We start from the raw sequence: 22,380 nt of genomic DNA, 5'->3' as shown, positions 1-22,380 counted from the left end.
AGTCTCATGAAATTGACCAAATAGCAGACAGTATGGAAAAAGATAATGTTAGCTGGTCTTTTAATTGCTTACCACCTACTACTGTGGGTCTCTAACCCTTGATTGGGGCCACTAGGCATTACTGTACTACAAAGAAATAAGAATAAGCAGCAAAGATTAATATAGAAAATTGTACTGGTAGCCCAAAGGCAACCCACATATACAAACTGTCAAAATGGATTCAACAATTACACAAAATGTGAAGAATAGGATAGTCTAAAAAAAGTCAGCAATAATAAAGAAATAATATACAGCTTTAAGGTTGGTTAGAAAGTTAGACGACAAACATGGACCAAATATATCAGAGTCGTAGTGCTACCCAAAAGGGCACAAACCTTACATTTACTGAAAAAGGTTACTCAAAACCATTGACAAGCATCACATATGTGTGGAACACAGTAACTATATGTGAGCTATTCAAACCAACAGCCAACCCACTACAGCATAACCTTTACCGGTAACGTGAGAGCCAAGAAAAAAACGCAGCACTGAGGACTAAGGTCAATGATGCAGGTTTGGAGGAAGTACTTCCATAAAAAAATGCAAAAATTTAACATGCAACACGAAGAATATTATGTACCTATTCTGGGAAGCAACTCTGGCCAAAAAATTACAGGATACAATTTTCACTATCGCAGATGCTGTGTAGAGTAGTCAGTGGATTAAATTACCTTGAACACTATACAAAAGAGATTTCTGATGATAGTATTCTCCTTTGATTTTTATAACTCATTCCTTCTTGTCCCGCCCAGTCCCAAACTCAACCATCCACATATTTGAACTGTGGTACTGAATAATATCAATTTAATAACTACTGTTGGCTAAACAGATGTATAAAACTGCTACTTATTTGAACATACAGAATTCCAGTGAGTATGGTGAAGGCGTGCCAATCGCTCTAGGATCAAAAGAGGGATACTAAAATGACATGAAATGTTCCCTGTTCTATCTGCCTTGTGCACCACAAGTATGTTAAAGTAGGTGTACACCAGATATTTTTAAATACTAGATATTTTAAAATTTCTTGTGTAGCAAGAAAGTCCCTAGATTCTTTATTGGTCATTAACAACTTCCATGTTTGGATAGGAGAAATGGGACCCTCACACTTCAGAGTGTTTAAATGAGGGCTAGTCAAAAATAGAATACGATTTTCATGAAAAGCCTTGGAAAAAAACAAATATTTTCCATTTTGCTTGATATTTTTCTTTTTAATATTTTTTATGAACATTTTTAAATGAACATTGGTTTAATTTGAATTTTTTTAAAGGCTTTTAATTTTTTGGGGTCCCCTCCCCACACGTTTTCACTTCTTTCGCCACTGGAAAAAGGAAGGGGGGAGGAGGAGAGGGAAAAAACCCTTTGAAAACCCCAAAACAAAGTTTTTCAAAATACAAGAGTTTTTGTTTTAGTGGAAAATTCATTTTTCATCTAAAAATCTGACAACAAAATTATCAGCCTACTTTTATATTTACCAAAAGAGTGTATATTCACAAGAAGAGTGCTGAACTTTATTTTTATAGGCAATCCCTGCCACAAAAATCTGTGGAAGATGTACTGAAGCTTTAGCGTGATATCTTGTTACACTAATATTAATGCTTTAAAATTCTATGGGACTTACTCTCACACATTAGTGTTTGCAATACTGGAAACCTAATTCTGTAAAAATCTCACCTATAAATGTTACTGTATAACTAAGCTTTTTATTTTTATAATACATACATTGCTCATGTGAGCTTTTCTCTATATTAGCCACTATCTTAGGAGGAAGATAAGGAACAGGTCCCCAGGTAGACAAAGCCCGTTTGCTGGTATCAAACTGCTGAGTAAAGAACTCCTGAAGCTTCATTCCTATTTTTATCAGGTCTGGGGTGGTTGATCTTGAAATCATCACTTGAAAGATATCCCACTTCAAGTCTCCATGGACAAATATCTCACTAGAATATAAAAAGAGTAAGAACATTCACCATAAATTCAGTTCATATTTGATTCAGTACAAAAAGGGACTTGTTTTCACTTTCCTAACCTGCATTATTTTAAATTTATTTTTTGTCATCATATATGATCTAGCAATTTTTTATGAAAAAATGCATATGTACTTTCTTTATTCTTTTGGATGAGATAAATGGACAGAACTAGATAGTGGAAACATTAAGTACATTAAGAAGTATTACCTTTTATCAGAAATACTTGAATCCAAGGTATTATATAGATTAACTTTCCATTCATCCTGCAGTTTAAGATCTGCATTACTGAAGATTCCCATAAGGATACTGGACCCCATATAGTCAACACGTGCTTCTGTAGAACCCATAGTAATCTGAATTTTGTGACTGGGTTGCTGGTTTGGATGTTCAGAAATATGAGCTGAAACAGAATAATTCCATATGGATATACAAGATGTTAAAAATAAAGGACCAGATTCTCTAATGAATCCTGACCCCTTTGTGCCACTCTGGTGGTGGAAAGGGGCTGGAAAGCCACTGAACTGTCCTAAGCATTGGGAAGTCCCCAAATTGGTATAGGACTGGCATATCCAGCTCTTACATATCCATCTTTCCTGCAGTTCCCAGCATGGGGGTGTTTGAGGAGCTATAGGGCACATTGGAGTGCTGTGTACTCTTCCAGTTCCCAACTGATAGAACACTTGGGGGCCACAGTCAGCCAGTGCAGGTTAAGAGCAGCCCTGGCCCTGAGGCAGAGAACCATCCCAGAATCAGGGAATTGCAACTGACTCCTGTACACCCTCCCCCACCCCCAAACTTTGCCCAGTGGACAATGGGTGCAGCAGGTGAGATTCTAGGCCATCTGTTTATATAATTAAATAAGTTCACATAGGAAAATTTTGTATTACATATGTGCTTTTGGCTTTTCACATTATGTAAAAAAGTTGACACTTCAGAACACTACACTTCTGTAGAATACAACTGCACTGGTGTAATTCGTAATGGACTTTGTATAGCAAAGTGTAAAACTTTTAGTCTTTCCAACTTACCCACCATCTCCAAGGTATTAACATCTATGGTACCTCCAACCACACCTCCTCTGGAATCCAACTGTGATCTTCCCAGACCAACAGACATGCTAATTTCACGGTCTCTGTTACTACCCACAGATAAACGTCCTTGGCTTTTCAAACCACTGGTAGTCCACCTGAAACAGAGATGAAAAGTGGCAATGCATGAGTACTTCCAATATTTCAAACTGCAAGGTACCATTGTAAGCAGAAACTGTTGAGATAGGCATAGTTTCTTGTTTTACTGCACAGTTGTTTTTCAGTCAGTGTTTGGGGCAAGAAAAATATATTTCCACAAATGAGAAAAGCCAAATGACAGAATAGTGCTGTTTCAGAAAGAACAGACACTTAAGGTGTGAGAACAAGTTACTGGATGTAATTCTTCAGATTAGGCATGCGCCATCTGTTGGAGCATTTCAACACTGGAACATGGAATGGGCAGAATTGCTAAGAGCATGGATCTAGTATACTCTACGGTAATCTACCTGTGGAGAATGAAGCTTTTTACACACAAAATTTGAAAATGTGGCTCCAAATGAAATGTTGCTTCCCCCCCTTCTCCATGAAGCAGAGATAATATAATATAGAAGGGTTGGGCCCAAACCCGGCAGAGAGAAAATCCACCTTTCCACACCTCTGTGCCTCTTATAAATGGTATTCTGATTTTCCCACATTGTCCTATACTGGTGATTTAGAAACCGACTCTCTGTAGAAATATCTATGCATATAATGTAGTGTTCCTATGGCCAGTGGCCTGCCTAGGATAGAGCAGACTATAATTTCCAGAGGGCACTGAGGCTATCTCAGATCCTAATTTATGTCAAGTTCCTGAAGTCTGAGTGTAGCCTCAGTGGCTGTTAACACTTACGGTCAGTTTCAATTCAAGCAGACCATAAGTCAGGAAATCATACAACACTACATTTGTTCACTAGGGGCATTTAAAGTGTAATCGTAGGATTTAAAGCTATACAAATACAAATAACCTAGAACAGTGGCTCTCAACCTTTCCAGACTACTGTACCACTTTCAGGAGTCTGATTTGTCTTGCGTACCCCCAATTTTCACCTCACTTAAAAACGACTCATTTACAAAAATCAGACCTAAAAATACAAAAAAGTGTCACACCACACTATTACTGAAAAATTGCTTACTTTCTCATTTTTAAGCTTATAATTGTAAAATAAATCAACTGGAATATAAATATTGTACATACATTTCAGTGTATAGTATATAGACCAGTGTAAAAAAACTCATTCTCTATATAAAATTTTAGTTCGTACTGACTCTGATAGTGCTTTTTATGTAGCCTATTGTAAAACTAGGCAAATATCTAGATGAGTTGATGTACCCCCTGGAAGACCTCTGTGTACCCCCAGGGGTAAGTGTACCCCTGGTTGAGAACCACTGACCTAGAAGACAGCAAGTTTTGAATGTTCTTAGGGGACAACTGTTTAACAGTCTTTTCCCCCAAGCAAATTAAAATATCAAACAAACAATCTGTTAATTCACCAATTTTTCTACTTACGTAGTATTGCCCATTACATTGCTCATATTCATTTGGACATTTAATTGTTTCAAATTCATAGCAAACACAACCAGAGTTTCCCATGGTGTCCCCTGCTGACTTCCAGCTTTATTTGATTTATTAAATGGTGTTGATGTTTTCGAGAGCGTATCTAAAAACAGAGGAAAGTAAAAATTGAAAAAGGCATTCCCTGGAGGAAAACTTGTAGGTTTTTAACATTAAAAGATGTTAACAGAAGACAAAACTGCCACTAGACTTAAAAGCACCACAGATGGAGAGGTTACTTACCTTAACAGTAATTTGAGTTCTTCAAGAAGTTTTGTCCCTATGGGTATTCCACTGTAGAACGCATGCATACCCATGTGCTCTCAACTGGAGATTGTAAAAAAGCAGCATCTATGTGTCTGTATAGAGCAGCACCTCGTGCTCCCAGACAAGGACATATAAAAAAAAAGCATGGATCTGCTGCTACTCAGTTTCTTATCAACCATGAAACCAAAGATGCCACAGCAACTGTATATGCCTATGAATGCTCCACTCTCGGAGGCCCCCAAGTAGTAACTAATGTGGAGGAGGGTGCTGAGGAGGCAAATCCAAAACAGTTCGGACAACTGTGTTACCAAAGGTAGCGTCAGCTCTGGAAGCAGGTAAGATAGTGTACTGCTTGGCAAACATGTGAACTGAAGACCAAGTTGCAGTCCTGCAGATCTCTGCTATGGGAACATCCTTCAGGAGGGGCAACAGAAGTGGAATGACACCCAGTGGAGTGTGCTGTTGCTCTGCGAAGGTGCTGTATCCCAGCAGTTTTATAACAGGTAAAGATGCAACCTAAAACCCATTTCAGAGTCTGAGTGGAAATTGGCTATCCATTCTTTCAGCAAAGGTACAAAGCATCTTTGGAGAAGCTTTAAAGGTCTCAGTCTAAAGGAAGAAGGTGAAGGCCCGCCTGACTTCTAGTGTGTGTAGACTAGTTTCCTCTCTGGAGGTGTCCTGCTTTGGATAAAATACTGGTAAACGAATGTCATGATTAATACGAAATTCAATGAGAACTTAGCGAGGAAGCGAGGATGGGGACACAGTGTGACCTTGTCAGGGTAAAAGACAGTATATGATGGATCTGCCATGTGCACCTTGACACCCTCATTCTTTTGGCTGAAGCAACAGCAACCAGAAATGAAGTCTTAAGGGAAAGGTGAAAAAGAGAGCAGCTATTAGCTCAAAGGGGAAACATCTCAAGGCATTAAGGACCAAGTTAAGGCCCCATGGGGGAGCAGGGTTCCTGAGAAGGGGAAACAAGTTGTGTAAGCCCTTAAGGAACCTAACCATGGTTTGGGGTCAAAGACTGAAACCCCCTCAATAGGTAAATGGAAGGCCTTGATAGCGAGCAGGTGCACTCTGAATGAGCTTACTGACAAGCCTCAGGTCTTTAAGTCCAACAGGTAATCTAGGATTTTGAGAGTGGAGCATCCGAGGCTTGCAAAGAATGGAGGGAACACCAGGAATGGAAATGTTTCCACTTCTGCAAGTAAGTCTTACAAGTAGGTGGTTTCCTACTAGATCTTATCTGACTAGAGCTTATTTGAACAGGGTAATTCCACACTCAAGAACCATCGAGGAGCCACCCCTTGAGACAAAGGACTGGGATGGATCAGGGCACCTGAGTTCCTCTCAGGGAAGACTTCCTGTCTCAGAAGATGAAGAGGTGTTGCCACGGAGAGGTGAAGAAGGTCTGAGTAGCACACTTGTCTTGGCCATGATGGCACTATGAGACTAATCCTTGCTGCTATTTGTCTCAGTTTGAATAATGTTTTGAGGATCAGAGGTATGGGCAGGTAGAGCTGGGCAGGGGACCAAGGTGGTGTTGGGCATTTTCCAACACTCGTGGTCCTGATGAAATCTGCAATTGTATTCTGGGAGGCCGGGTACATAAACCACTGAGATTTCTATATGATGTGAGATACACTAGTTCCACAGTCTTGGCGATTCTGGTCATAATGACTGGGATCTTGCTTCCCCCAATGGTTTATATAGTACATCGCTGCCTGATTGTCCAGCAATACCCTGACAGAGGGGCCCTGTATATTGTAAAGGAAGTGCTGACAGGCGAGGCAAAATGCTCTTAGTTCTAGGATGTTTATGAAGAGGGCTCTCTTTTGTGGGGATCATTTGCCCTGTGCAGTGGCCTCCTGTAGATGGGAACCCCCAACCCAAGTGAGAGGCATCCATCATCAGGATTTTCTAGAGTGGAGGATGTGAAAATAGGGATTCCACTTTAGTGGGTTCTTCCACCACCTGAGAGAGTCTGTATGTTTGGCGGTACCATGATTGGTTTGGAAAGACCATCTGTTTGTGGTGTACACAGTCCTCAGGCAAGCCCCAAGACATCTGAGGTGCAGTCTTGCAACATAATGCATGTGGAATCATGCAACATAATGAATGTGGAAGCCAACATGTGGCCTAGGAGTTGTAAGCAGGCCCTTAGAGTTGTTTGTGGACTGTGCTGTAGGGTAGACGTTAGACTGGACATAGTGGAGAATCTTACCTTGGTAAGGTAAGCTTGGGCAGTTAGGGAATCTAGAGTGGTTCCCATGAAGACTATCTGCTGACAGGAGTTAATGTCAGTGTTTTTAGATTAATGCAAATATCCAGGTATTGAAACAGTGTTAGTCCTTGAATGCTGCCAACTGAACCTCTAGAGCGGAGTGACCCCTGAGGTGCCAGTCATCCAAATATGGAAACACTGGAATGCTCCACCAACAGAGGTGAGCTGGCACGGCTAAAAAGACCTGGTAAAGACCCTTGGGGAGAATGAGGATTTTGTAATATTTTGAGTCTATTAACCAGGGCAGAAAGCGCTTGTGGGAGGAGTGAATGGCTATATAAAAGGAGGTCAATGGCTGCAAACTAATTCCCAGGATTTAGGGATGGAAATATGCTGGCTAAGGTTATCATCCTGAAGTGCTGTGAAAGGACATAGATGTCCATATTCTTGAGATTTAGAATTGTCCTCCAGCCTCTGCTTCTCTTGGGAACCAGGAAATATTTGGAGTGATATCCTCTTCTGATGAAATCAGGAGAAACAAGCTTGATAACTCCAAGTGCAGGAGAGATTGCACTTCCTGCTTCAAGAGATCTTCGTGAGGCGGGCCCCTGAAGAGGAACTGGAAGGGGTGGGAGGGACAGAATGGAAATTAATGGAGTATCCCACACTGATCACCTACGGAATCCACTTGTCTGTGGTGATGCATTTCCTAGGCATGTAGGAAATGGTATAGGCAGTCTCCAAAGGGGGGAGGGATATATAGTGGAGTCATACAGCAAAAGATCCAGAGGGAGAGGTTGTTTGAGGCCCTCAAGCAAGCTGTCAAAATGGTCTCCTACACGGAGGTGCACATTTTGTGCTGGTCCTGATCGCTGCCTAGGAGGCTCCGAAGATGTGAGGTGGGGCTGTTGTGGGTAGTATTGAAAAAGCCAAGAACGGAGTGCAGTTTGAGACGTGCTAAAATGTCTCTTTGTTGCAGGCATGTATATTCCCAGTGAGCGCAGCATTGCTCTGGAGTCTTTAAGAGAGTGGAGTGAGGAGTCCATGTCACCACTGAAGCGTTTGAGCCCTTCAAAGGGGAGGTGTTCCATAGTGTTTTGCACCTCTCTCAGGAGTCCAGATGACGAGCCAGGATGCTCGCCTCATAATCACTGTGGTGGCTAGGGATCATGAAGCAGTGTCAGTGACATTGGGAATGGCCTGCAGGGAAACTCTGGCAATTAACTGACTCCTTGTTAGAAGGAGAGGGTCTGGAACATGTTTAATGATTCCTTTTGTTGACAGCCTCTACCATCAGCTTCATTCCCTTAGCTGGAATGTAGTATTTGTTTTGCAAATGGGCATAATAGTAGCAGGTATTTGCCATAGAGTGTGAGCAGGCGAGAACAGTGTCTCATTAATAGGAAGAGCAATCTTATCCTGGGGGGTGATGTTTAAATTATCAATCAGGGACTGTTGAGACTCCTGGAGATCCTCTAAAGAAGTCTGGAGGGATTCCGCCAGAGGCTTCAGTAATAGGAAGAGCAATCTTATCCTGGGGGGTGATGTTTAAAATATCAGTCAGGGACTGTTGAGATTCCTGGAGCTCCTTTAAAGGAGTCTGCAGGAATTCCACCAAAGGCTTCATTAAGTCCTGAAAAGCCTAAAGTTGTCAGCACAGGAAGGTTGGTGGCACTGCTGCCTCAAAGGACTCAGCTGAATGGGGTGAGCCTTCCTCATTCTGTGGGTCCTGGTCCTCTTGGGTCTCCTCAGGTACCGAGGAGCCACACAGTACTGGCTTATGGTTTTGCAGTGCCTATGAGTGATGCGGTACCAACCGGTGCGGGTGTTTCTACCAGGCTGATACCCTAGAGTGCCTGTCATTACAGGGAAAATACCTGTGGCAGGTCTGGAACTCTGAGGTTTTTGATATAACCCAGGAAGTGCCATAGAACTAAAAACAATAAGTTCGGGAGGGGAGACCCCCTTTCAAAAGCACAGGATTGTACTAAAACCTAATATAATAATTAAAATAAAATTTGAGCTAACTAAAAGAATGATTTAACAGTAAGTGAGAAAAGGTGGGAAGCGGAGAACAGTGGATACCATAAATGCCCTCTAGAATAGCACACTACCTTTAAAAAAAAAAAACAAAACCACACAATCTCTGGTAAAGGGCGCATGGGCACACATGCATCCTATGGTGGAGTGCCCACGGGTCATATACTTGGAGAACTACAACTAAAGATTGCTGAAAATTAAAACATTTATGGTTTACTTTGTTGCCTTAATTATCATGAGAATGAAGTCATTCATTTCTCTATTTTTATGAACACTGTCATGAGAAAAAAAAAAAAAATTTCGAGTCATCCATAAAATATAATAAATATTTGAAAGTCTTACAGATTTTACACATTAAATACTGAATCTTTGTATTTCAGAAATGGCAACATACATGGGGAGACCAGTGGAGCAGACATCTTTTCTGTCAAAGAAATCTAGTCTTCTATGGTCCTTTTCCCTTGTGTTGTATTAGGAGGACCTGGCTACTTGGATCTTTCCTGAATAGCTACTAAAATAAGTCAGCTTGTCCCTGGATACATATCAAAGTATTCCAAGCCCTCGGAGGAGCTTGGTACTGTCTATTTGCCCTCTTAGAAGTGACAGGTATTGATGTTGGAGTGTGCCACATGTCTTTTGCAGGATTAACAATCCCTCAATAGATAATGGCGAATCTACTAGACGTAGAAGGTGGAAGATTACGAGCGGGCCTGTTCCCTCTGAGAACCATGCCTTCTCCAAAAGTGCTCTCTGGGCTCCCCGCCAACTCTCAGTGTGATGTTCATGGAAGGACAAGGACATCTTGGGTGCAGTTGCAGCCCCAAAAGACGCTGCTGACCAAAAAGATCTGATCTTGCGCACACGAGGTCCATGCGCACCAAGAGAAGGATCCATGTGGACAATCATGTTAAGAACCAACGGACATAATCTAGCCGTGTCCACACCATCCACACTATTGTAATAATCTTTGTATGAAATATGCCTTGTGAGGTATTTGAAAACGCATTATTTGCTGGTCATTACTGACCTGATAAAAGGTGTATGGCAACACTGTATAAGATTCTATTGTATAGTGTTCTTAACACATGTTCCAAACTGAGGTTGATAAACAGCCCTGTCTCAAACAAAGGAATGTGTGCTCTGCTTAATTTGCATTTAAGCAGTAAACAGAGTCATCAAGCAGGAAGGAAAACAAATGAAGCTCTAACAGGTAAGGAAAAAGCAGCAAGGAACATCCTTCCTTATAGACTGTCTCCTGAATCTTCTCAGCTGGAAATGTTTTCCAAGGGGGGGACTGACATTATAAAAAGGAGAGACAAACACCCCCAAGCAATCCCCCCCCCCGTTCATTGATTCACTGCACCAGAAGATGCAAAGGAAGCAGCCAATGAACTGGAGAAGGGGTCCTGCCCTAAGAACTTTGGTCAGTAAGACTGCATAGAGTATGTGGTGAGAAAACTTTGCTCTGAATTTAACAGTTTAAGTTAGACACCAGTTGCTTTTTATCTTTATTTTTCTTGTAACCACTTCTGACTTATGCCTTATTACTTGTACTCACTTAAAATCTCTCTCTTTATAGTTAAACTTGGGAAACTCCATTTGGAGTGGCAAGCATTATTTCTATTAAAGCAATAACAGAGTTTATATAAACTTGTATTGTCCAGGAGAAGGCTGGTCAGTACAGGACATACATTTCTGGGGCAAAATCTAAGATTGGGAATTAGTTGGGTCACCCAGCACTATAGCCAAAGTTGGTAGGAGCCAAGGTGTGGCTGGCTGGCTGCAGCACACATACAGACATAGCTGGGAGTGACTTCCATGCTGGAGACTGTGAGCAGTCCAGACTGGCAGCTACAGCAACAAAACATTGTAAAGGGCACCCCAGGTTAGAGGGCGGGGGTGTGATAGCTATTCATTAGTCTAGATTGTACCCTGGGGTTTGTCACAGACTGGTGAAATTCAAGTCAGTCGAACTCCTATTGGAAGCCCACATGAATATTTGTCATCTTTTAAAACACAGCACTATGCCTAAACTGCTTATGTGCTAGTTCAAAAAATATTTAGCTAACCGCAAATTCTACTTCAGCTCAGTCTTCCTTTTTGAACTGCTTACAACATTTTGCCCTCCATATAGACTAAAAGCCTGTCCTCTCACTTCTCCAGATATTTCACTATAGTAAAAAACATTTTTAAACACCTTATCTGCCTCAATACTGTACAGACCCCAAATAGACACCACTATTTCACCCAGAAGATGCAAAATCACATTAGTCATAGTAGAACAAGTTCATATTACTCTCTCCACCTCTATACAAAGAGTAACACATCTGTATTTACTTTGTACTTCCTAATCTGGGCCTGAGACTCTGTCATTTGCATTCAACCACAAATTTGACCCCATCCAATCTGTGACGTGGAGCTGCTGTGGGGAACACCACATTAGCGTGGGTGGACCCAAGTGTAGAGGAAAGGATTACTATAAATGAAGATAAACTGCAGAACCACACCCCAGCTGTGTAACTTTTGTGCTAGCAATAGCAATTCCAATGTCTTTTATAGACGAGAGAAAAATACATGCTTTAGGATCTGATCCTGCAAGATGCTAAACATTTCAGTGGGAGCCAATGGCATTCACCACCTCACAGGATTGTGCCTTTAAATTTTAATTTATTTATAGGCTTGCTACTTTTCCATGATTAAATTTCCTGTTTAAAATTTTAAAAACAAGTTCATTGAATTTTTAAAGCAATATAATTACCTTATCTCCATCCCACCTACAGTACTCTAAGAGTACAAGATCAGAATGAAAATTTACAGTTGCAAACACAGTTATTCTGACTAACTAATAACTAATAACTTTTCTGACTGATATGACGACTCAATGCCCTATCACATCATTGTATTTAATTACTGGAAATATTTATGGTGTTAGACCACACTAAAAAGACACAGAATTGTTAAAAATCTCCTTTTCCACTCACCTCTGTGGGGAACTGAAGAATCGGATACACTCCTGGATCGTGCAACAGCTGGAGATTTTAAATTATGATTTGTTGTCCCAGGTGACATACTGGTGTTTGTATTGTGCTCATTAAAAACATTGGGTGACTGTGCCATGTGTGTAAATGAAGCAGACTGGCAGGGCTGCTCCCAAGTCCTACAGTATGCTTTACGTGACGATTCAGGAGAAAGATGCTGGCTTACCCCGTCAATGGAATCTGGTGTTCCAGGACCTGATGCTGCTGGAAAAGAAAAATGCCCATAGTGCAGTGTAACTTTATTTTATTTTTAGTCAATCAGTCTGTAACACTTAACAGAAGCAAAATAAATTTACTCCTACATATAGGGAAATGTTCTGTATATTTCAATCTTAGCAGCAAATTTCATAGTAGTAACTCTGAAATTCTTCTAAAGTGTTTTTATTGTCACCTTAATATTATTTCAATAGTATTCATAGAATCACAGAAGTGTTGGGTTGGAAGGGACCTCAATAAGTCATCAAGTCCAACTTCCTATGCTGAGGCAGGACCAAGTATACCTAGACCATCCCTAACAGGTGTTTGTCCAGCCTGTTCTTAAAGATCTCCAACGATGCAGATTCCACAACCTCCCTTGGAAGCCTATTAGAGAGCTTAACTACTACCCTGAAGTTTTTCCTAATATCTAACATAAATCTCCCTTGCTGCAGATTAAGCCCATTACTTCTTGTTCTACCTTCAGTGGACATGGAGAACAACAGATCATAGTCATCTTTATAATAACCCTTAACATATTTGAAGACTTGTCAGGTGCCCCTCAGTCTTCTTTTCTCAAGACTAAACATGACTTTTTTTTTTTTTTTTTTTTTTTTAACATTTCTTTATAGGTCAGCTTTTCTAAATCTCCTATCATGAGTGTTGCTCTCCTCTGGACTCTCTCCTATTCATCCACCTCTTTCCTAAACTGTGGCAGCCAGAATTGGACATAATACTCCAGCTGGGGCCTCACCAGTGCTGAGCAGAATGGGACAATTACCTGCCAGATCTTACATATGACCCTCCAGTTAATACACCCCAGAATAACAGCCTTTTTCACAACTGTAACATATTCATTTTGTGACCCACAAATTGACTCCTATTCAACTTGTGACCCACTATAACCCCCTGGTCTTTTTCAGCAGTACTACAGCCTAGCTAGCTATTCCCCATTTTGTAGCTGTACGTCTGATTTTTCCTTCCTACATGCAGTACTTTGCACTTGTCTTTACTGAATGTCATCTTGTTGATTGCAGACCAATTCTCCAGTTTGTCAAGGTAATTTTGAATTATAATTCTGACCTCCAAAGTGCTTGCAAACCCTCTCAGCTTGGTGTCATCCATAAATTTTATAAGCACACTCTCCACTCCATTATCTAGGTCAGGGGTCGGCGACGTTTGGCACGCGGCTCGCCAGGGTAAGCACCCTGGCGGGCCAGGCCAGTTTATTTAACTGCTGACACAGCAGGTTCGGCCGATTGTGGCCCCCACTGGCCGCGGTTCGCCGTCCCGGGCCAATGGGGGCGGCAGGAAGCCGCAGCCAGCACATCCCTCGCCCGCGCCCTTCCCGCTGCCCCCATTGGCCCGGGATGGCGAACCGCGGCCAGTGGGGGCCACGATCAGCCGAACCTGCCACGCCAGCAGGTAAATAAACTGGCCCGGCCCGCCAGGGTGCTTTCCCTAGCAAGCCGCGTGCCAAACGTTGCCGACCCCTGATCTAGGTTATAAATTTTGCTGAAATTTAAATTTGTTTGTAGTGACTTTTTCTTAATACATAAACACCAACTCCCCATTTAGGCGAATAAAAAATTCCTGGGAATTAGAATTGGGCAATACCTGCTTTCAATCTGTATATTATACTACAGTATAGTTTCTACTGCTTTATCTAGTTACTCATTCTACTCATATATTATGGCATAAATTAAACAATTCTTGCTTTGGTTTATTTCATGGAAGAATTTTTCAGAGAAATAAGGGGTAGTTTACCTGGTAGATTTATTGTTTGATCGCCTAGAAAAAGGCGTCTGGCAATACTTCTCCTATACCAGGCTCTTGGGAAGGCCAGAATCTCACTGAGTCGCCGCATGTCATATTTAAAAGAAGCAGATCCTATATCACAGACAGCTGATAAAAAATGCAAAAGCTCAATATTCAGATATTTTGAAAATCGAATCTAACATTTGAAAATTTACCCTTCAATTTTTTTAGCTTACTTATATCTGATATATTCACCAAAACATTTTCAAGCACTAAAAGGGGTAGTGCAATATATACTTACCTTACAGTAACTGTGGTTCTTCAAGATGATGTTGTCCATGTGAATCCTACTCTAGGTGCACCTGTGCCTTGTGTGCAAGGGCGGAATCTTTGAATAGCAATGTCCATTGGGCTGCACCTGCACTGTGTATGTACTCGTGCCATCTGGACTCCAGGGCATAAAGGGTAGAGTGGGCATAACTGTTCCTCAGTTCCCTTGCCAACTCAGAATCCCAGGGAAGGAGGACTCTGAAAAAGTGGGGGTAGAGGGCAAGTTTTGGGATCCACATGGATAATATCACCTCAAAGAACCACAGTTACTATAAGGTAATTGTTCTTTCTTCTTCGAGTATATGTCCATGTGGATCCCACTCTATCTGACCGATAAACCTCATCTGAAAGGTATGATTGAGAAGTCTTGGCTGCCACTAACTAAATACTGACTGTAAAACCATCATACCAAATTTGGCATCTGATCTTGCAGCCAGGTCAAAGGCATAGCATTTAAGTAAAGTAAAGGGATTTGTTCACACAGCTGCCTTGCACATTTGAGACATGAGCATGTTCCTGAAGCATACAGAGGACATGGCTTGTGCTCTATTGGAGCAAGCTTTCATATTTGGAGGATAAGATTATCATCATGATAGATTTAAATACATTATGTAATCCGTTTCAATATTCTCTGGGAGGAGATGGCTAGAAGGGCAGAGAGGGCCACAAAAAGACAGTCTGTTTGAAAAGCTTTGCCCTATCAAGATAATATAACAAGACCCTTGAAACATCCAGGATGTGGAGTTTCTTCTCTTCTGGATAGTAATTGCGTTTTGAAAAGAAAATGGGTGATTAGAGAGTAACCGACTAGTTCAAATGAAAGTCTGACAATTTTGAGAATAAATTTAGGATGAGATCTTACCATCCCCACTTCTCTGTGGAATATTTTGCTATGAGGGTCAGCAATGAGAGCTTGGAGTTTCTGACTCTTCGGGCTGACGTAATGGTGACTAAAAATACTGTCTTGAGGCTAAGGTGCTATCTTTGGTGGCAAACAAATCTGTAATTGGATTGTGAAATATTGGCATAATGATGGAGCTCTTCAGAAAGCATTTGTGGTGGTTGATGTATTGTTGGAACACCAACACTGTTTGAAGGGGCTCTGCATCTGCCATTTTGGTGCAAATAGTGGCACAGTGTGATAAGGAACAAATTACATTTATTTTTTGATATGACCAAAATAAAGTTAAAAAAGGGGGACAATATAAAGGGAGTTGTAGGATAAATATGAAATTAAAGAATTAAAGTTAGCTTAAGTTTGGTTTAAGGAAATATATATGTTGTAAAGAAAGACCCTGACTAGCAAGCAGAAAGAAGGTCTTGAAAATAATGAGTTATAAGGCCAGAAGGAATGAAGTCTGGTAAAAAGAATAACTAATAAGATAAGGGGAAGTTTCTAAAAAGAAGGCCTCTGACTGATAGGGGTGACTGAAGATGGTTTTAAATAAAACAAAAAGAATTTGTCTTAAAAGGAACCAACATAAACCTTCCCACCCCACATACCAGTGTTATCCTAAAAATAAAAGACTATGTGAACCCAGGTGGAAAAAACTGTTGGTCAGCAACAAGGAGGGGAGGAAAGGCCTTGGGAAGAAGTCTGTAAATCTTATCTGGATTAACACGGGAGCTAAGGGTGAACAGTCTCAAATTGTTTTTTAGCTCAAGTCAGTAATTGGCAATGACATCATTGCCACGGACAGCAATAAGGAACTGACCGATAGTTGTGGCTGCTCTGCCCTTTCTATCCGACAGGAGGGACTCATGAGGACATACATTGTTGAACTGTGCCTGAACTGACACTGCAGTTCAAAGATTCTGATCTTGTGTGCATAAGGCTCATGTGCACCCACAGTTGGATCTGTGTGGACACATAGAGAAGATAACATACAAACTGTTGGAAAATAAGTTCATTTGTTTGAAGTATACTTAAAAATACTAATGTCAGCATGTACATCATTAATATACTATATATTAATTTTAGTAAACAATGACAAATTACTTTTTGCTGGTACTGCTGGAGCTGTGAGAAATACCTACAAAACCCCCTCAAAACTACATAAAACACATCTGGATTTGACAAAGGGTCCTTCAGGCTCATGAACTACCTAACTACAATTTATGCCTCAAAATCCTATGAAATTGATGGTTTAAGCTTGTTTGGGTGAAACTCAGGGATAACAATTCTCTTTGCTTTATGATCATGGATGAAATTCAAAGTTCATTCATACTGAAAAATCAAAGCAAAAATCTCAAGAGCTGTAAACCCATATAAACAGAAGTCAAAGAACATGTGTGAAGTGTTGAAATTAAATGAGTCAACAGCGGAGGAGGAGGGGGGTATATGCACACACAGATATCTGAGGTCACCCAAACACAAACCCCCCCACAAGGCCTTAGTCACTGATTCACTTAAAAGATGTTGTTATTGCACATCATAGGTTGGTGGCTTTGAAATTACAACTATATAAAAAGTGGTGGAGAAAGAATGGTGCTTATCATTGGAACAACACCTCTACTGTTAGGCAAACACAGAAGAAAGCACTATAGATTAAATGAAACTATTAAGTACCAGATATATTTATTAATGTAGTATCCATCTTGCTTGCAGCTTTGCTTGCAGACTGGCTCTCAAAAAATGAAGCACCTCCTGAACGTCTTATTCTTGACAGACTTACTTTCACAAACTCAAGGTTAATACTCAGAGAATCTTTCCGACCAGTGACTGAAGTGGGCTCCTCATCTACATTACCTACAAACAGAAAGAGTGATGCTCAGTGTACTCCCCAAATTAGCACCTCAGAGTAAAAATCATCATTTATGTTTCTTTTAGAATAGAAAAACAAAAAACATTTACCTAGGAACACCATCAAGATGAAAGTCAAAATTTTGTATGAAATTTTGGAAATTACAATATGTCACAAGTGACACAGTTTTCAGTTTGTTTACGTTATGCATTTGACAGTAGAGTGGGGTGAATAGCTAATTTTTCAGTCTGTTGGCAGTTCTGAAAAATTGGAAAAAACCATTTCAGATCAAACTGAATCCCATAATTGCAAAAAATTTAGGTGATCCAAAAAATCTGTTCTTGGTGAAATGAAACTTTTTTTGTTTGACCCAAAATGAGGGTGAGTGGGTTTGAGCATTTTTAAAGGGTTAGATTCACAAAATGGCCAGTGAAGGAGGAAATAGTGGCGATGATCTTATCACTTTTAGTCCAGTAGTTAGGACACACTCTTGCAAATCCCTTCTCCATGGGAAGAGGGGAACTGAATTTGAGGGCTTTTCTACACAGTGGGGTAACTCTACAGAGGTGTGATTTCTAAAGTGCACTAATGTGTTGCATATCAATTGGTCTGTGTCGACCCTGCTGGTGCACACTAAAGGTTCCCTAGTGAGCTTTAATGTAGTACAGTTTCAAACAGCACTATGTTGAAGAGCACCAGGAGAGTCTCCACGGCCAATTAATGCACAATATGTCAGTGTGCTTTAGAAATCACATTCGCTGTAGAGTGCATTACCCCACTGTGTAGACAAGCCCAGAGTCTTCTGTATCCTAGGTGAGTGCCTTTACCACTGGCTAAAAATTACAAGGAGATGACTATCTCCACCTCCTCCTCCCTGCCCTGGTTGTGTGAATGGCATCTAAGCCGCACTCCCCGAAATTCATGTCAAAGTTGCAAATAATTTTGGGTCAACCCAAACAGCTTTTTTTTTTGCAAATAAACTATTCCTCTGAAATATTTCGCCCAGCTCTATATGATAGCATTTTGTCACTGCTCTTCACGGCAGAGACTATTCTACTCTATGTAGATCCTGCACACATTCACTTGGTATGTTAACAGTACCACTAAATCCAACAAGAATACTCATGTATGTAAAGTTGTTCATGTTATTAAGTGTTTTCAGCGTGAAGACCTACGCTTATATAGGCTATAGCAAAATGGAACCCAACCTTGATTGTGGCTGTGAGCTGCTACCATATAACAAACAGTTAACATACAAATAAGTGCAAACACTTGCAAACCCACTTAAAGCTTTTTAACATGTTTGTGGGAGTGTTGGAATTTACACCAAGAATTCCTATAAGCGCAAGTGAGCCTACTTTTTCCTATTAAGACAAATGGGTTTTGCAGTTGCAGGTTCTAAAGCATGAACACACATGATTTTGGATCTGCCAAGTGCAGGTAATATGTATGCTTTCACACAAGTGTCAGTTGGAGTGCTGAAAATAAGGTCCTCCAGGATTCTGTAAGAGACAGTAAAGAGGGTATACACATCCCTCATGGACTGATTCTTTAACACAGTCTTGTGCAACTATTTCTCACATTTTAACAATTGTTTATGAAATCTAATGAACAATTGCAAAAGTTACAAAATTAAAAAAATCCATTCTGTACCTAGTGCTCCTGATCCAGGAGTTAGACCAGTAACAGCAGATTTTTGTTTTCCTGCTCCATATGGATGAAATACATAAAGGGAGAAATCAGACATGCAGGCTGTGAAACTCAGGCCTGATGAGTTGCTGCTAGAGCTAGTCAAATCTGACTGGCTACTGCTATGTCGGGTTCTGCCAAGAGGGCTGCCTAGTCCAGATGAACCTAAAGAAAATCCAAAAATCCACAAATGTTATGGTAGTTTTAGTACAAAAGCATTTTCAACCATGAAACCGTTTAAAAATACTTACTATGTCATAAAAAGCCAGATGATGCATCAGATGCATTTCAAAAATAACCTCCGTGAAACAACAATTTGGGGACACAACCCCATGCTCTGGGTGTCCCTAAAGCTCTGACTGCCAGAAGCTAGGATTGGACCACTTGATACATTGCCCTGTTCTGTTCATTCCCACTGAAACATCTGGCACTGGTCACTGTCGGTAGACAGGATACTGGGCTAGATGGACCATTGGTCTTACCCAGTAGGCCATTCATAGGTTCTTATGGCTTAAATAACCTAACTAACAATGCCATTCCTGTCAAAAGGTTAAAACAGACAACTGAACTTACTTTTACAAAGGCAACAAAACTGTTCCTAAAATACTTTACCCATCTGAGTTTTCAGAATAGGTTAGAAAACGGATATGAATGTCTTCTTATACAATTTCATAAATGTACAACTCCATAGTTAGTGGATGTTGTATTTTTAACTTTGCATAGAAACACATACCATCAAAAGTTGAAAATATAGAGTAAACTAAAAGTCATACTAAAAGTAAAAGGATGAAGTCATTCCAAACTGAAAACAGACAACATGAAGTGGAACTTATAAAACTCATATAATATATACATATATGTACAAATAAAGATATTTGAGAAGTTCCTCAATATTTAACAGAAGAGCTAGCAACCTATCCTTTTAAAGTTTTTCTTATAATACTCATCACCGTAGTTACTAAATGATGTGGCAAGTTTATCAAAGATCAGTAAAATAAACCTAATTGTACAACTCCGAAAGTGTTTTTTTGGATATAAAATACCAGCACACTGGCAATACAGACTACTAAAAAGTATTGCTCTGAAACTTCTTTTAAAAAACAAAGCTTTTGTTACATGGTTTGTGGACATTCCTGAAGACCAGCAACAACATAAAAAAGGTTTTTAATACTGATCTGATACCAAAGAGCCATTCTGTTAAAAATCACAACTGTATAACAACGTAGTAAAAATACATTTTATTATTCTAGCAATAAGGAGTTTTTGTCATGCCTAAAACCTAATGGAACTCTAACACTGCACTACATAGCTGTTTAACTTTTATTCTAAATTTATTCCTCCTCCCACCCCCTCAATACACAAACAGAACTTAATTCACTTATGCTGTTAGCTGAATGTATTAGGTGAACTAATTCAAAGAAAATTGTTCATATATATTACCTGGTATCCCAGTTTTATTAACTGAGTTCTTTGATCCAGTTTGTGAAGTATTACCACCAACTGCCAAGTTTTCTGTGGGGCAAGTTGTGCCTAAGGTCTCCAATTCCCCTCGGTTTGAAGAGAACACTAGGTCTAGAGAGGGCAGCTTCAGCATACATTCTACTCTTGATACAGGTAAGCAGCTGAACTTGATCTGTGAAGGCTAAGCCAAAAGAAAGGATTTTAAGCACAAATATAAAATCCCTGAAAATCATTATGAGCCTGAATCCAAAGAATAATAGCTTGCAAATTTCCTGTAGCCTAAATATAATAAGGCTTTTTGGTCCAGCTTTGAAATTACTAAAATCTCCATGATTTACAATCCGCAGAATTTATGTTCATTTCTGAGATTTATTATATCATTGAGGTGTGTTACCCAGGAAGTCCAGGCAATGGTCAGGAAAGATGCCTAGATATAATAGTGAACCATTCTGCCAGAACTAATCTGTGTGCCCCAGTGAATCCACAGCTGGGAAGCTGCTTCATATTTGGAAGATGCGGAAGCTCAGCTTTGGTACCTATCACACCAAACTATGTTGAAGCAGCTGAAATGGACAGTCTCAAGACACTTTGGATTATCTTAAAATCCTTGCCTTGTCAGCTTCCTGTCCAATTTACAGGGAGAACCAAGAGAGGTCGAAGAAAGTGCCAAAAGTGCTCAGAGACTGGTAGCCCACAGCAATTTTTGGGCATAAGTCTCCCAACCCAACCAGTTATGTTTCATTTTGAGACCCAAACAGATGTCTTTTATATTTTAGCTATATGTACTTTATTTATTTATTTGAAAAAGAATGATAGCTGTAGATGCTAGTTATACAAGGATATTTTCTGAGGAATAAGATGAGAATTGTGCTGTAGAGAAGACAAGTATGTCCAAGTGTGGCTGTGAAACAGTAAGACCTTAGCAGCAGCAAAGCAACAAAGGAAACTCCACCATGAACAGCAAGAAAAGTAGTGATGATTAAAGGCCGGGGGGCTTCGCAAAATGGTTCACTTCTGTTGATCACCATGTGCTTGGAGCCAATGACTTCAGAACTCTAGTTAAAAGAATTCTCATTGATGTCATGCTGGAAACATATACCTCAGAATGGATATCTATTGAATGTAACTATCTCTAAAGAATCTAATTTTAAAACAGCGAAGTTAAAGGCAAGCTTAAAATGCATATATGTTTTTAAAAATGCTATTAGCATTACACAGTATGCAGTATGTTAATGTTGCACTCTCACCTGAACTCGTACATAAACCACCACATCCACAGGGAAGGATGAGTATGCTGATGTTGACGATGACACTAGTGAGGCTGTGGACTCCTCCAAGGCGTCTTGTATTTCAAACTGTCCCATGTCTTCATCTTGAGAACTGACAGCTTTTAAAGTAGAAAGCTCTTGTTAAATAATGGTTTGAAGCAACTGGAATTAAAAAGTCAACAAATTTAGGTACTAGAATATATGAAAAAGTAGTAGTCACATGGTACCTGCGTAATTCCTCTCTATTGGTGTAATAGGAATAGTTTCCAGAGCCTTCTCTAGGAAGTCCAATAGGCAGGGGCTAATGACCATTTCCTCAGGCAATGACTGAAGTGCAACCCATGCATACAATTTTGCAGTTTTTATTCCACCACTTCCTTTCCCTTTGGCTGAAACATTTATAAAATGTAAATGTGTCTAGTGGAATACAATTTCTCCAAATACAATTAAAATGTATAGCAACATTTCATTACAAATAGAAAAAACAGATCAAGTACTGTATCCTCCTCCATCACCATGTGAAACAGCCACTTCATAGATCAGTTATAAAAAACAGAAGTGCATAGTTTTGCTAATAAAAATGTGTTAAAATAACAGAGATGAAGAACTCAGTTCAGTTAGTAGTACTATCCTAATGCACTTGCACTAGTTCAAGTCCTTACTTCATTTCCACATCTATGCTTTTTCAAAACAGTCACTAAAATCAGCCAAACAAAACTTCTCCAGAAGACAAAACAC

The 22,380-nt window shown here is 40.1% G+C and overlaps 1 protein-coding gene across 1 annotated transcript in view; it reads right to left on the bottom strand.

Moving 5' to 3' along the window:
- KIAA1109 (KIAA1109 ortholog) overlaps positions 1-22,380 on the bottom strand; it is a 242,236-nt gene that overhangs the window by 9,260 nt on the left and 210,596 nt on the right. Inside the window, exons 70-80 of the mRNA XM_029910631.1 lie at positions 21,870-22,031; positions 21,622-21,761; positions 20,354-20,555; positions 18,878-19,078; positions 17,050-17,229; positions 14,160-14,297; positions 12,141-12,398; positions 4,578-4,728; positions 3,032-3,189; positions 2,211-2,403; positions 1,759-1,973 (exon numbers count right to left, since the gene is read on the bottom strand). Of these exons, the coding sequence (XP_029766491.1) occupies positions 1,759-1,973; positions 2,211-2,403; positions 3,032-3,189; positions 4,578-4,728; positions 12,141-12,398; positions 14,160-14,297; positions 17,050-17,229; positions 18,878-19,078; positions 20,354-20,555; positions 21,622-21,761; positions 21,870-22,031 (1,998 nt within the window). The remainder of the gene's footprint in view (positions 1-1,758; positions 1,974-2,210; positions 2,404-3,031; positions 3,190-4,577; positions 4,729-12,140; positions 12,399-14,159; positions 14,298-17,049; positions 17,230-18,877; positions 19,079-20,353; positions 20,556-21,621; positions 21,762-21,869; positions 22,032-22,380) is intronic.

Source organism: Terrapene carolina, unplaced genomic scaffold, assembly GCF_002925995.2.
Source record: "Terrapene carolina triunguis isolate 2854851 unplaced genomic scaffold, T_m_triunguis-2.0 Scaffold66, whole genome shotgun sequence".
Lineage (NCBI taxonomy): Eukaryota > Metazoa > Chordata > Testudines > Emydidae > Terrapene > Terrapene triunguis.
Note: the sequence above shows the minus strand (reverse complement) of the source record. Positions and strands in the feature narration are given on the sequence as shown.